The following is a 16,320-nucleotide window of genomic DNA, read 5'->3' as shown; positions in this document are numbered from 1 at the left end:
GGGTGGGGCCAGCTTTTGCCCAAGGGGCATTATTTCAAATGTTTTCAATTGCATCATATGATGCTCCACAACAAATATCAAAGGTATGGGCCATGTGGATTGGAACAAGAAGATTTTGAAAATATTTATAAGTCTCTAGGAAAATTGTGACACCCAGGGCAGTGCCAGTTTTGACCCAAGGGGCATAATTTGAACAACCATGGTGGAGGACCACCAAATAAAACCTTGTTCAAAATAGCAAGGATTTGCATAGTGAAGTGAAAAAAGGTTTTTAACATTTCCCAATTTAAGGGGGGGGGGGGGGGAGTCTGTCCCCCAATATCCGTGTGGGGGGGGGGGGGGGGGGGAGAGCAGTAATGACCCCAGGGGCATAATTTAAACAAACCTTCACAAGCAATTGTGACTTTACATGTAAACTTGGCTAAAAATAGACTTCGCTCATGTAGTCTTGGCAAAAAATAGACTTAGCTTAAAATAACATTTTTTATAACTTCAAGACCCATAATCCAGGCATGCATGGGCAAATCTGGCTGGTTTTCAAATGGAATAGAGTTCTAATGGATATCTAAATACTGTACAAGTTTCATCGAAATACAATCAAAACTGAAGACTGTATCATGTTCACAAGCAATTGTTTACAGGCAAACTGATTTTTTAATACTTTCAAGGCCCATAATCTAGGCATGCATGGTCGGATCTGGCTGGTTTTCAAAAGGAACCGAGCACTAATGGATATCTAGATACTGTACAAGTTTCATCGAGAAACAATCAACAAGAGGGCCATGATGGCCCTGTATCGCTCACCTGTAGCTTTGCTAAATAAAGTGAACATTCTGACCTATTATCATAAAGATCCAATGAAAAGTATGGCCCCTAGAGGCCACTCTTTTATTTGTCCCACTGACCTAGTTTTTTACCCCACATGACCCTATCAGTAGGCAATGCTTCAAACCAAATATTTAAGACCTAGTCCTTGTGGCTTCAGACAAGAAAATTTTAAAGTTTTTTCCTATATAAGCCTATGTAAAACTTGTGACACCCAGGGTGAGGCCTCTTTTCACCACAGGTGCACAAATTGAACAATCTTGGTAGCGGGCCACTAGGTTATGCCGCATATAAAATGCCAATGTCTTGTTGGTTTAGACAAGAAGTTTTTTGTTCTATATAAGCCTATGCAAAACTTGTGACTCCCCCCAGGATAGGGCCTCTTCTCCCCAGGGGCATAAATTGAACAATCTTGGTAGAGGACCACTTGGTTATGATACATACCAAATATTGAATGCGTAGGCCTTGCATTTTCAGACAAGAAGATTTTTAAACACTTTCCTTATATAAGCCTATGTAAAACTTGTGACCCCCTAGGTGGGGCCTCTTATCACTTCAGGGGCATAATTTGAATAATCTCGGTAGAGAACCACAAGGTAAAGCTACATACCATATATCAAATGCCTAGGCCTTGTGGTTTTAGACAAGATTTTAAGTTTTCACTAAATAAGCCTATGTAAAACTTGCGACCCCCGGGCAGGGCCTCTTATCACTCCAGAGGCATAATTAGAACAATCTTGGTAGATGTCCATAAAGTAATTATACATGCCAAATATCAAAGCCCTAGGACTTCTAGTTTTGGAGAAGATTTGTTAAGTTTTCCATATCTAAGTCTATGTAAACCACGTGATCCGGGGCGCGGATGACCCAATATCGAACTTGACCTAGATTTTATAGAGATGATCATTCTGACCAAGTTGCATTGAGATTAGGCTAAAATTGTGACCTCTAATGTGTTCACAAGGTATTTCTACTAATTGACCTACTGACCTAGTTTTTGACCCCAGATGACCCAATATCGAACTTGACCTAGATTTCATAGAGATGATCAGTCTGACCAAGTTTCATAAAGATTAGGTCAAAATTGTGACCTCTGTTGTGTTCACAAGGTTTTTCTAATAATTGACCTAGTGACCTAGTTATTGACTGCGGATGACCCAATATCGAACTTGACCTAGATTTTATAGAGATGATTATTCTGACCAACTTGCATTGAGATTAGGCTAAAATTGTGACCTCTATTGTGTTCACAAGGTTTTTGTACTAATTGACCTAGTGACCTAGTTGTTGACCGCGGATGACCCAATATCGAATTTGACCTACATTTTATAGAGATGATCATTCTGACCAAGTTGCATTGAGATTAGGCTAAAATTGTGACCTCTATTGTGTTCACAAGGTTTTTCTACTAATTGACCTAGTGACCTAGTTTTTGACCTGGGTTGACCCAATATGGAACTTGACCTAGCTTATGTTAAGATGATCATTCTGACCAAGTTTCATTAAGATAAGGCTAAAATTGTGACCTCTATTTTGTTCACAAGGTTTTTCTAATAATTGACCTAATGACCTAGTTATTGACTGCGTATGACCCAATATCGAACTTGACCCAGATTTTATAGAGATGATCATTCTGACCAAGTTGCATTAAGATTAGCCTAAAATTGTGACCTCTATTGTGTTCACAAGGTTTTTGTACTAATTGACCTAGTGACCTAGTTATTGACCGCGGATGACTCAATATTGAACTTGACCTAGATTTTATAGAGATGATCATTCTGACCAAGTTGCATTGAGATTAGGCTAAAATTGTGACCTCTATTGTGTTCACAAGGTTTTTGTACTAATTGACCTAGTGACCTAGTTATTGACCGTGAATGACCCAATATCAAACTCGACCTACATTTTACAGCGATGATCATTCTGACCAATTTGCATTGAGATTAGGCTAAAATTGTGACCTCTATTGTGTTCACAAGGTTTTTCTACTAATTGACCTAGTGACCTAGTTATTGACCGCGGATGACCCAATATCGAACTTAACCTAGATTTTATAGAGATGATCATTCTGACCAAGTTGCATTGAGATTAGGCTAAAATTGTGACCTCTATTGTGTTCACAAGGTTTTTCTACTAATTGACCTAGTGACCTAGTTATTGACCGCGGATGACCCAATATCGAACTTGACCTAGATTTTATAGAGATGATCATTCTGACCAAGTTGCATTGAGATTAGGCTAAAATTGTGACCTCTAATGTGTTCACAAGGTATTTCTACTAATTGACCTACTGACCTAGTTTTTGACCCCAGATGACCCAATATCGAACTTGACCTAGATTTCATAGAGATGATCAGTCTGACCAAGTTTCATAAAGATTAGGTCAACATTGTGACCTCTGTTGTGTTCACAAGGTTTTTCTAATAATTGACCTAGTGACCTAGTTATTGACTGCGGATGACCCAATATAGATCTTGACCTAGATTTTATAGAGATGATTATTCTGACCAAGATGCATTGAGATTAGGCTAAAATTGTGACCTCTATTGTGTTCACAAGGTTTTTGTACTAATTGACCTAGTGACCTAGTTGTTGACCGCGGATGACCCAATATCGAACTTGACCTACATTTTATAGAGATGATCATTCTGACCAAGTTGCATTGAGATTAGGCTAAAATTGTGACCTCTATTGTGTTCACAAGGTTTTTCTACTAATTGACCTAGTGACCTAATTATTGACCGCGGATGACCCAATATCGAACTTGACCTAGATTTTATAGAGATGACCATTCTGACCAAGTTGCATTGAGATTAGGCTAAAATTGTGACCTCTATTGTGTTCACAAGGTTTTTCTACTAATTGACCTAGTGACCTAGTTTTTGACCCCAGATGACCCAATATCGAACTTGACCTAGATTTTATAGAGATGATCAGTCTGACCAAGTTTCATAAAGATTAGGTCAAAATTGTGACCTCTATTGTGTTCACAAGCAATTGTGAACGGACGGACGGACGGACGGACGGACGGACGGACGGACGGACGGACGGACGGACGGACGGACGGACGGACGAAGAGTTATCACAAAAGCTCACCTTGTCACTACGTGACAGGTGAGCTAAAAATAAAGACTGTATCGTGTTCACAACCAATTGTTTACACAATAGCATTTTTTATACTATCAAGGGCCATAATCTAGGCATGCATGGGCGGCTCTGCCTGGTTTTCGAAAGGAACCGAGCTCTAATGGATATCTAGATACTGTACAAGTTTCATCGAGATACAATCAAAACTAAAGACTGTATCATGTTCACAACCAATTGTTTACACAATAGCATTTTTTAATACTATCAAGGGCCATAATCTAGGCATGCATGGGTGGATCTGGCTGGTTTTCGAAAGGAACCGAGCTCTAATGAATATCTAGATACTGTACAAGTTTCATTGAGATACAATCAAAACTGAAGACTGTATCGTGTTCACAAGCAATTGTTTACAGACGCACGGATGCACATACATACTACGTACACATTACCATCACATAAGCTCTTCTGGCCTTTGGCCAGTAGAGCTAAAAACTACTAGAAATCATTATTTTCTGTTTTGTCAATTCACAAAAGATAAACAGACAAGGGCTGATATCCAAATGGTACTCATTGTGTAATGCCAGTAATGAATAATTTTATGTCAATAACTTGAGCACACATCAGCTGTCAACAGTCATTTATTCTTTAATAATTACTTCATTGTTGATTTACATTCAAGTAAGCCTTCCATTCAACTGCAAATAATCTAATAAACACTGGTATGATTGTTTGTTAAAAATGTCTCTTTTCTAGCAGTTGTGAATTGACTCATTTTCAATCCCATAATAGATCAATAAACAAACACCAGAGTCCAATTGAGATTTTAGTTTCTTAACCCTTTAGCGCATGTATACGAGATAGGCCGACATATCTTATTAGCAGATGTAAACGCATCTGGCCGACCCTATACACTACTGGATGTATACGCATCTCCCGCATATTTCAATAGGGTCATTTCAATACTTCCATTTTGCATCTTTCTTTTTGTAAACAATATCCCGGATGTTTAAAAATCTGAAGCTTAACCTTTTGTGTATTGATTTTCCCTCGGAAATGTCTGCTAAAACTTGAAGGTCATTATTTATACTGCCAATCACAGGTGTGAGATCCCACTGTTAGTAATAAAACCTCGAGGAATAGCAGTACTGTACAGTATGGAAATTCCCCCAAAACATTGATGCGTAAATCATTGACTATATTATGTCAGTTTAATTTACCATTAAAATCAATATAGATTATAATTATTTGTAGATAAAATTTTGTGTTACAAACAATAGAAACAATAAGTAGCTGAGAAAATGATGAGTAAATTTTCTACTGAGCTAATCGATGGCCAGCATGGTTCCGGTCGTAAAATAGGTCAAGTAAACAAATTAGTGCAAGCGTTTGGTGATTAAGCTAATTTTATTCATTACTTAGAAAACATTTATTGGCATTCTTTTTGTAAAGAATTTTATGAGGGGGTAATAAAGTTAAACAGACACTCTGGACTGGATCTCTCAGCTGGACGACACCGGATATTCCTGCCACATTTTTGTGTATTATAAACAAGAACATCAATTGTCGGCTTTTTAATCCAGATGGGTCTTTTTTATGATGGGGTAATAAAATTTAGATCGATCCCAGCATTTTATTACCCTTTGATTTAATGCTATTATGACATTTCAAAGAAATGTTACAAATTCCATCTTGGAAATGCATTCACAGATGAAATAAAAGAATTTTATATTTCATCATTGACACCATTTATTAGATAATTTAATTATCTATAAAAAACGTATTCACATAAAAAAGATTTGGAAACAATTATTTGGAGTAATATTGATTTTAAGGTCATACTACTGTATTCATTTGCTCATTTTCAAATATCCTGAAAAGTACCTATAGAGATAAGGACTGCTTATCAGTAAGATGGCTATTGACTGGGAGGTGTAATCTGGCCACTTGTCTATGTGCTAAAGGGTTAAAATGCTTCAACAAACCTTTTCACATTATGGCCTTCTGACAGAGGATAGAGCACTGTCAAAACATTATTTTGGAAACAGGTTTGTCATTGTTTGATGAACCATATTGCCTTATCTGCCTTTGGTAATGAAACGAAGGAAGGGCTCCTTAAGCGGCATAGACTGTTCTTTGTTTTATTTACAATGATGTAGTGAAAGAAGTTATCTTTGATTTAAGTCTTCATTTTAAACAAAATGTTGCTTCCGACATAGCATAAATTACGTTATTTATCACTGTATTATACACACACTGTAAATTATGCTTTGTGTGAATTTGTTAATGTTGTTTTACAAATTGAACTGGTCTCTGTTTGTTGAGGCACTGGTCTATCACAGTGGTCTATGTGTTTGCCTGTTATGTTTTGAATTGTTCTGGAAATCATTTTTCCAATAAATTCATAAAGGTATGCACTTTCATATTTCTTGTTTTTATTTTATTATAAAAACGAACATTTAAGTTGTTTTTTGAGCCTTTGTGTAAAAGTTATCGTTCCAGATTTTTAATATTGCCATACAACATCCATTGATGCTACAAAACAAGACTTGTATTTGTGTATGGTTCAAATCCCTATTACATATATTTACACTACCAATTGTTACATTGATGCTGCCAGCATTCAGCAGTACTGTCCCTCAGCACTTTCAGTGCTTTGATTAAAACATGTTACCGTTGACTACTAACAATGAAAGAATTTAGTTTTCTCAGTTTTCTGAAAGAAACTGTTCCTGTAAAACAGAAACTGTTCTTGTAAAACATATAGAATATTCAACTGCTTGTTGTCCTTACTGAATGATTATTAAAAAGAAATTAATATCTTTCTTTGTGTTTATTTTACACATGTATACAATGCTAAATGTAAGACAATCATGAATTAGAGGGGTGGTCTCATGTTCTGTAATAGTAACTTGTAAACACTAAAAGATAGTCGCTTTCTGAATAAATAATGTAATTTATATAAAGAAATCTACAAACAATATTGTAAGGGAACATTGGTGAGTAAAACTGGTGCATGCACTGTATCTGTTTGCCTTAAATATGATAAGCAAAGATAATTAAATAATAATGATTGATTAATAATCGCTCATTGACCGGTTTCATAAACCGATTATCGATGGCAATTTTTCTGTCCGATTTCAAAAGTACTAAATTATATGTACTAAAATATGTATTTGTTTAAAAAGATACAAAGGGCAATAACTTTTACAATATTTAGGTTGGATTTATATAACTTGTCACAAAAAAATCACAATTTGCTGTGAATAAGTTAATGAAGTTTGAAGTTGGTATCTTCAATGATTTTAAAATAATAAAATAACAATAAAACAAGAAACGCCACTATGAGATGAAACCAGGTTTTCAATGCTTGACAGAAGAACTTAGGCCTGTGTCTGTTTTTCTATTTTAAGCAACAGTAACCTTGACCCTAAGGACTCTAAATGGAATCACATGAAAGGTCTTCATAAACTCTTCCTATAGACCAAGTTGGGTCAAGATATTTTAACCATAACTTAAGTTATTCAGTTTCAACTGTTTTTCTTTTTTAGTAACAGTGACCTTGACTTTAACCCTCTGGACCCCAAACGCAATCCCATGAAAGGTATCCATAAACTCTTCGTATTGACCAAGCTTGGTCAAGATATGTCAACCCTATCTTAAGTTATTTAGTTTCAACCGTTTTTCTATTTTTAGTGACAGTGACCTTGACCTTGACCCTAGGGACCCCAAACGCAATCCTATGAAATGTCTCCATAAACTCTTCCTATTGACCAAGTTTAGTCAGGATATGTCATCCCTAACTAAAGTTATTCAGTTTCAACCATTTTTCTATTTTTAGTAACAGTGACCTTGACCTTGACCCTAGGGACCCCAAACGCAATCCCATGAAAGGTCTCCATAAACTCTTCCTATTGACCAAGTTTAGTCAAGATATGTCATCCCTAACTAAAGTTATTCAGTTTCAACCGTTTTTCTATTTTTAGTAACAGTTACCTTGACCTTGACCCTAGGGACCCCAAAAGCAATCCCATGAAAGGTCTCCATAAACTCTTCCTATAGACCAAGTTTAGTCAAGATGTGTCATCCCTAACTAAAGTTATTCAGTTTCAATCGTTTTTCTATTTTTAGTAACAGTGACCTTGACCTTGACCCTAGGGACCCCTAATGCAATCCAATGAAAGGTACCCATAAACTCTTTCTATAGACCAAGTTTGGTCAAGATATGTCAACCCTTACTAAAGATATTCAGTTTCAACCGTTTTTCTATTTTTTGTTAAAAGTGACCATGACCTTGACCCTAGGGACCCCAAACGCAATCCCATGAAAGGTCTCCATAAACTCTTCCTATTGACCACGTTTAGTCAAGATATGTCATCCCTAACTAAAGATATTCAGTTTCAACCGTTTTTCTATTTTTTGTTAAAAGTGACCTTGACCTTGACCCTAGGGACCCCAAACGCAATCCCATGAAAGGTCTCCATAAACTCTTCATATTGACCAAGTTTAGTCAAGATATGTCATCCCTTACTAAAGTTATTCAGTTTCAACCGTTTTTCTATTTTTAGTATCAGTGACCTTGACCTTGACCCTAGGGACCCCAAATGCAATCCCATGAAAGGTCTTTCTACACTCTTTCTATAGACCAAGTTTAGTCAAGATATATCATCCCTAACTAAAGTTATTCAGTTTCAACTGTTTTTCTATTTTTTGTAGCAGTGACCTTGACCTTGACCCTAGGGACCCCAAAAGCAATCCCATGAAAGGTACCCATAAACTCTTTCTATAGACCAAGTTTGGTCAAGATATGTCAACCCTCATTAAAGTTATTCTGTTTCATAGGTGAGTCTGACGCCGCTGGACGCCCGCCCGCCTGACCACCCGCCCGCCTGAACAACGACGTTCGCCATTCTAATAACCAGGTTTCACTATGTGAAAACCTGGTTAATAACAGTAAGTACCTGAATGACTTGTGTTCAAAATGTCAAGCGCTGAAAATGATATTTGCTACGAAAACTCATATTTGCATAAAACAGAGTGTTTAATAAACTTTACAATATTAATGAGAAAAAAAAACTAGCGGCAAAACAGCGTATCGATTGCCAGTGATCCATAGTTTAGTATGCTTTAAGTAATGAGCCTTTTGATTGGAGGATGATGACATCAGGTAAAATAATCTATTTATAGTTTTGCAATCGATTTGGCAGTGATTAAATCAGAGGTTACATTTATCACGATCGAACCTCTGATGAATGAGAATGTGAAAAAATGACAGCCAAGAACCTTTATGACAACAACAATGAAGTAATGACAAAATTTGTCATCTGAACTGTTCAAAATAACTTGTAAAAGATCCAACCTACCTTCTCTTCCCTCACCCTGAGCTATAACTCGCGGGTCCACATACTCTGGCCGTCTGCTCAGGAACCATGAAGTAAATTTCTGGAGCAGCGAGGAAGACTCGGGCACAAACATTGGCAGTCGTAATTTGTGTCTGAAGTTTAGAGGGAGTATTAAAAATGTTTGCATTGAATGGGTAGTATACAAGACAACCGCATAGCAATGCCAACAATCATCCCCTTTTTATAGCACATAGCTGCACAGCATATTGCAGCTGACACGCTATTCCAGATACAAGTGTTCTTCCAAAGAATTTTAAAAAAATGTAAACTTACATTTTTTTGACAATTGTGTAGACCATAAATCATATTGTAATTGCATTGGACTATTTACAAAGTATTTAAACTAATAATAAAAGTATGTTTAGGTTTATTTATGCTTAATAATTCTTATTGCAATGTCATTCAAAGAATTAATTCTAGGTTTTTAGTTCCAGGTAATTTCCTCATAATGTATTAAGTGTTTCATCCCATTCATTTACTCTTACAGGAAAGGGTGTTCCCAGAAACAAATATAATTGTAACAGTATTGTCAACTGACAACAGTATGTTGTTTAAATACATGTATACATACTAAATAATTTATCATTGAGGTACACAACAAGAGCTTTCACAGTATGACTGACAAATGCCCCCTGATTGTGATAATGACCTTTGAACAGCAATGAAATGTCAATTATCTCTAACCAATACCAATTGCAAGACCACAGTCATGGTATTATGTCTAACCAACATGGCTGGTGCATTTGGAAGACCCTACTGCATTATGTCTAACCAACATGGCTGGTGCATTTGGAAGACCACAGTCATGGTATTATGTCTAACCAACATGGCTGGTGCATTTGGAAGACCACAGTCATGGTATTATGTCTAACCAACATGGCTGGTGCATTTGGAAGACCACAGTCATGGTATTATGTCTAACCAACATGGCTGGTGCATTTGCAAGACCACAGTCATGGTATTATGTCTAACCAACATGGCTGGTGCATTTGGAAGACCACAGTCATGGTATTATGTCTAACCAACATGGCTGGTGCATTTGGAAGACCACAGTCATGGTATTATGTCTAACCAACATGGCTGGTGCATTTGGAAGACCCTACTGCATTATGTCTAACCAACATGGCTGGCACATTTGCAAGACCACATGGCATTATCCCATTATGTCTAACCAACATGGCTGGTGCATATTAAGACTACATGGCAAGTCTTGGTATGTGGAACACATGTGGCAAATTATTTTAAATCTGTCCATACAAGAGAAATCTACAGCCCGGACACAACCACCTATACTCTATGTCCTTATATGCAGCATTCCATAGTATTCAAACACTAAGTGTGACCTAGACACTAGAAATAGGGACAGGGGTCTTGCACACAGCATGTCGTCTTTGTATGTCAAACACATTCGGCAAGTTTTTTTTAAAATCTATCCATACATGAACAAGTTACAGCCCAGACACAACCACCTATACTATATGTCTCATTTGTTGCATTCCATAGTAGTCAAACACTAAGTGTAACCTTGATCTTAGCACAGGACAAGCAGTCTTGGTATATCAAACACATGTGGCATGTTATTTTAAAATCTGTCCATACATGAGAAAGTTACAGTCCGGACACAACCACCTATGCTCTTATAATGTCCTAATGCAGCATTCCTTGTATTCTGCATTCCTTGTATTCTAACTCCATGTGTGACCTTGACTTTCAAGGTAGGAGCACAGGTTTTGTACGCAACAAACACATCGGCTTATATATGACAAACACATGTGGCAAGTTATTTAAAATCTGTCCATACAAGAGAAAGTAACAGCCCGAACACCAGTTACTAAGTTAAGCCGTCCTCAGGAACAGACAGTGCAATTTTAATATCCTTTCGAATACCGCTACCAAACATCGGCGCGCTACCGTAACTGCCTAATGCAGACAGATTTTTCAAGGGTGCTGATTACTGCTACTGTTTTACTGTAGGAATACTGTAGACGACTGTAACGTACCGAAATAATAGGTACATCCAGTTCCACAGCCGCAAAATGCACATTTTCCACAAAATTGTGGTGTGTTTTTCATTATAATAAGAAGGATTGTGTTTTTGAAAAAAGCATTAGTTTGCTATGGTACTTTGTCTTAGAAACAGTTACTACACTACGGAATTTCTTTCCAATACAATAACCATACAAAACTTAGCAACGGTAGTTCTTTTAAAATCGTCATTCAACATTATTCGGCTCTGGCTTTTGAATACTTGCTTTAATAAAACAGTAACATAATATGTTTTTCTCTTGTATCAATAGTGCGCTATGGTAGCACTGTCAAACTAAAGAAATTAGCAAAACTGCGCAGTAGTATTACTGTGGGATAAAGACTTGTTTTACAGACCTGTGTGTGAACTTCGATAAGGTAGACATTTCATGATTGAACTAAACAATACTTGGTCACTTAAGTGCACTTTTGTAGCGCTCTCGAATCAAGTAGTATGCAAAACTACGCAGCAGTATTTTCGGTATAAACATAATACGTTATCAGCATAACACAACTAATTTTGTAGGCGAATGAAATTGCCTTTGAAGGTCATTTAGCACTAGTTACGCTTCCTTAAACTGTTGAAATATTAGCTGGTTCTTATAAACCCAACCTGACATCTATTACCTGATTGCTATAGAGTTATCATGGAAACCATAGTGACTGTAAATGTATTAACAGAACATCCATTACCAAATAGCTGTACAGTTGGCATGGAAATCACTGCAATAGAAAATAAACTAACCGGCAAATGTCACAAGGTCACTATAAAGGTTACATGGAACCACAGTGACCCATCTTATTGACGCTGTATGGGAAAGCAGCATGACCTAATACAACATGCATCAATGCATATCTGTTGATGAAGGAATGATCAAATGTCACGGTCACCATTCAAATATCTTTGGAACTCCTAACAAGCCCACAAAAGAGGATTTACATTTTTCGTCTGTCCTGATGCTGACACGGGGTTTCTCTGGAATTTTCAGGTGAAATACGAAATACCTTAAATTGGAAAGGAAGCTTATCTCCACTGCATGAGAATAATCTAAACATGTGTGCAACCTGGTAACATTTTCAATCTTATAATAAATAGCCGACAAGGTTTTGAGGGGAAAAGTAAATATAAAAGAAACGTGGGAAAAATCATTTATCAACTCCGCAAGTTATTGTTGAATGAAATAAGTACATGGGTGTTGTGATTAGTCATGACTATCTCAAAATCAATAACAGACTGTACAAACGAAAAGCGTTCGTTGGTGGACCTATTTTGTGTGTTTTGCCATGGACATCACGCTTGTGAACAGTTTCATCATGTTCAAGGCAGTCAACCCTCGGGCTACCCATAAACTGTTCCAGAGAATGGTAAAGCCTTCTTTTACAGTAAATAACATCCTGCTGAATGTTAAGTCATAATTAGCAATTAGCACACATATAAGGAAATCTATTGCCATTGCCGAAACTTGACTTAGAGCTAATGCTGCCTCTTTGGCTACATGTATGTGCAGTGCAGACTCGGATGCAGCACAAAGTTTTGATAAGAGTAATATTTTGAAATTCAGAATAATGCTGAACAGTTTCTACCATTCTAATGTTTATAAGATAAAATTTAAATGAAATTGTTTTTTTTAAAGGAACATTTTATTCCGTATCATAATATTGCCTCTAGAAAAGGCTGAAAGTGAGGTCACGTCACCCAAGTGTTTGGCTCCAGAAACACCGGGGAAAGAAAAAAAAACTAAAGTAAAACATTTTCAATAATGTATGTATTTATGTTATTGCATTTTAAAATGTCCCTTAAATCAAACCGATGAACGGTATGTCTGTATCTTAAATTTAAGAAAATGCATACAATAAATTATTTCTACTGTTTAATGGCGCACCTTTCATTTCAGAGTCTGGTACAAGAAAGCGCCGTTTAGATAAATCAGGTATTAAAATAAATTTTCAATAAAGTATTATAATAATGACAAAATATTGTTCAGGTGTCAGCTTTTAGTTCCTGATACACCATTGCGAAGGTCTACGCAAAAAAGCGGCCACGAATAGCGACATATCCTCTTACAAGTATTTTTTTCAAGGGACAAATTATGTTTGTTTTAAATTTTGTAATAGTATTAAACATTTTGCGTTTAACATGGGGACAATATTTACAAAAGTAAACGCAAAGAAGGTCTACGCAAAAAAGCGGCCACGAATAGCGACATATCCTCTTACAAGTATTTTTTTCAAGGGACAAATTATGTTTGTTTTAAATTTTGTAATAGTATTAAACATTTTGCGTTTAACATGGGGACAATATTTACAAAAGTATGCACGCATATACAATGTAATTGTCGCTAGCAACGTGTCTTTATAACAAATATTCATTAATATGTGTTTTCTTTTTATAGACTGATGTCATTGCATGGAATCAGAAACTCCACTAGACTTTGTTGCCGTCTCGTTAATCGCATGCTGTGACTAGACTGGTGTTGTTTCCGGTGACATATCTTGGGATGTTTTTGCAAGAGAAGAGTTACCTAAGAGTCAAATACCTTGATTTTTGTTTCGATGTATGCGTTTCGTTTATGTTATTATGTACATGTGTTCTTTGTTGGTATAGAGGATCTTTACTACCTACCAGTGAATCATATCATTATTGATGACCATCATTAATTTTATCCCTATGTTTTCCCTAAGTTCCTATAATGTAAATAAATGAATGAAATTCAATCCATGCTGTTAACATTTTATTACCATTATGTATGAATGGACTGTGAATCTGTATTTGGATTTTATTCATATAATTATACATTTATATGGGAAATGAAAAGCATATGTGTAAAGTATCATAATAGTGGATTGTTATCTTAATTCCTTTCTGATTTAGTTAATATAAACATATTGTCACCATTCTATGCATGTGCAAATAATAAAAGAAACAGAAATATGTATAATATAATGAAAACTACAGGGACAAACCCATTAGTTTAACATTCAAACATAAACCCTGTTTAGGGGCACGCGTCAAGGACCCAAACAACAATGAACTAGTGACACAAACATATTAACACCACTTCTTAAATCATAACAATAATTATGCAAAAAAACTACAGATGCAAGCTGCAAAGGAAATTTGAAAAATCTTCGGACTTCACACACTACGACCAACCCAATTGCGTTCATACCCCGATAATGACATCATCCCCGCAATTCATTCCTTAAATGAGTGCATCCTTACAATGAAATTTATTATGCAAAGATGTGGCTTCTAAGTCATCTAATCAGTAATGTATATAATAAAAGGGTTATTAGTACTGCGTTTTGATCCGGATATGGCGGAATGTCATATTTGATTCTGGTAGTTTTTTGTAGATTTTGATTTTACTCGGCTTGTGCCTTGTGGTGTCCGAATCTGCAAAAATCTACTTGAGTCGAATACAACCTCCTGCATCAAAACGCAGTACTTATAACCCTATTATGTACAAAACCTGTTACCCCGTGGACAAAGCATCTTTAACCCACAGGGCCATTGTAACTTTGAACAATCATTGTAAAAGACAACTACATACATGTACAAGATGCTTAAGGAAGTAGTTTGGAAAAATTTAGAATTATTTTCTCCGTCTTAATTTGTATGCATTAGATAACTCAATAAATGCAGCAGTTGGCCATTCTTATATTGTCCTCTGTCACTGTCCTGATAGCTCCCTATCTCAATAGATGCAAAAGGTTGTAGGTTCATGATTCTCCTGGTCCAATATGTCATACAGAAAGAAGATGTTGAATGTAGAATCAAGAAGCTTTCTTTTCAGGCACTCCAAATTGAATAGTACTGTAACATTTGGAGTGCCAAGAATTTGTTGGATTCCTAGGCAACAGGTATCAGGTGTTGCAGTACATATGGCAAATACTTTTCAGTGACTGAAAAGTATTTGCCAAATGTACTGCAACACCTGATACCTGTTGCCTAGGGCTTCTAAAATTTTGGAACCTCAATCGGTCCGGACCCAGCCACAATCGGTGGCCGCATAGCCGATTCAGATAGTTATTGATACAAGCTTAATTCAAATGAGATTCTCATCGAGTTCTGCGGCTTTTCTAATAAGAACGATTGCGATCGTAAATAACTGTGGCTGTCGTGAAGCGGTCAGACGACAAAAAGTGAAACAGTATTATGTTTTATTTGCTTAATGCATCTACAGTGGGTCAACATTCAACTGATACTCTTGAATAATAATATCCATCTAGATTTATAATCGGGACTTCAAGCTATAAGTGTGATATCGACAACGATTTTTTTCATTACTGCGAATTAAAATGAAGTAAGCGGCGCACTCAGCTTCCAGACTATGTAGTTAATCAAGCGTGTGGCTGTTGATATCCTATATATGACTAGGTTCGGATTAACAATGACATATGCAATTTAAAAGAACAATTTAAATTTAACAGTTTGGTAATCAACAAACGGATATATCATGTAGTGATCGACGACGACATAGCATATTCATATTGCCATGTGAAAATATGGATCGATTTTAACACTTCATCAGGATAGCTGCAAGCACTTAGTTAACACATAGTTTGTTTAATTGTGTCTTCTGTCAATACCAAAACACGTGATTGGACTGATTGCAAGCGTCTACTAATTAACAGATAGGCTTTTGAGTGTTCAGCGTAGCGGAAAAAGCAGCTGGTAGCATCGGTCTCATGGTAACTAAGACACTTTTATGACCTATTGGGGGTAGTTTTGAATGTGTGAATGACCCGTAAATGTTGGTGTATTACAATTTCTACAACTTTGACTGACTTAGTCGTTTTGGACCGAAATTCTAAAAAAAATGAGAAAATTTCGGACCGATTTTTTTTACACTTTTTTAAATTGAAATCGGTCTGGCTTGGCCAAAATCGGTCCAGACCAGCAAATTGCCGGTTTTTAGAAGCCTACTTTTCAAACGTGACAAATGGACATAACTGCAAATATAACATTGGACAGGAACCT

General features: G+C 36.4%; 1 protein-coding gene across 1 annotated transcript in view; it reads right to left on the bottom strand.

Moving 5' to 3' along the window:
- Nucleotides 1–16,320, bottom strand: part of LOC128211458 (B9 domain-containing protein 1-like) — a 138,974-nt gene that overhangs the window by 26,450 nt on the left and 96,204 nt on the right. Inside the window, exon 5 of the mRNA XM_052916276.1 lies at nucleotides 9,273–9,403. Within this exon, the coding sequence (XP_052772236.1) occupies nucleotides 9,273–9,403 (131 nt within the window). The remainder of the gene's footprint in view (nucleotides 1–9,272; nucleotides 9,404–16,320) is intronic.

The sequence above is a fragment of the Mya arenaria genome, chromosome 2 (genome assembly GCF_026914265.1).
Source record: "Mya arenaria isolate MELC-2E11 chromosome 2, ASM2691426v1".
NCBI classification, from domain to species: domain Eukaryota; kingdom Metazoa; phylum Mollusca; class Bivalvia; order Myida; family Myidae; genus Mya; species Mya arenaria.
This window is presented reverse-complemented; position numbering and strand designations above follow the sequence as displayed.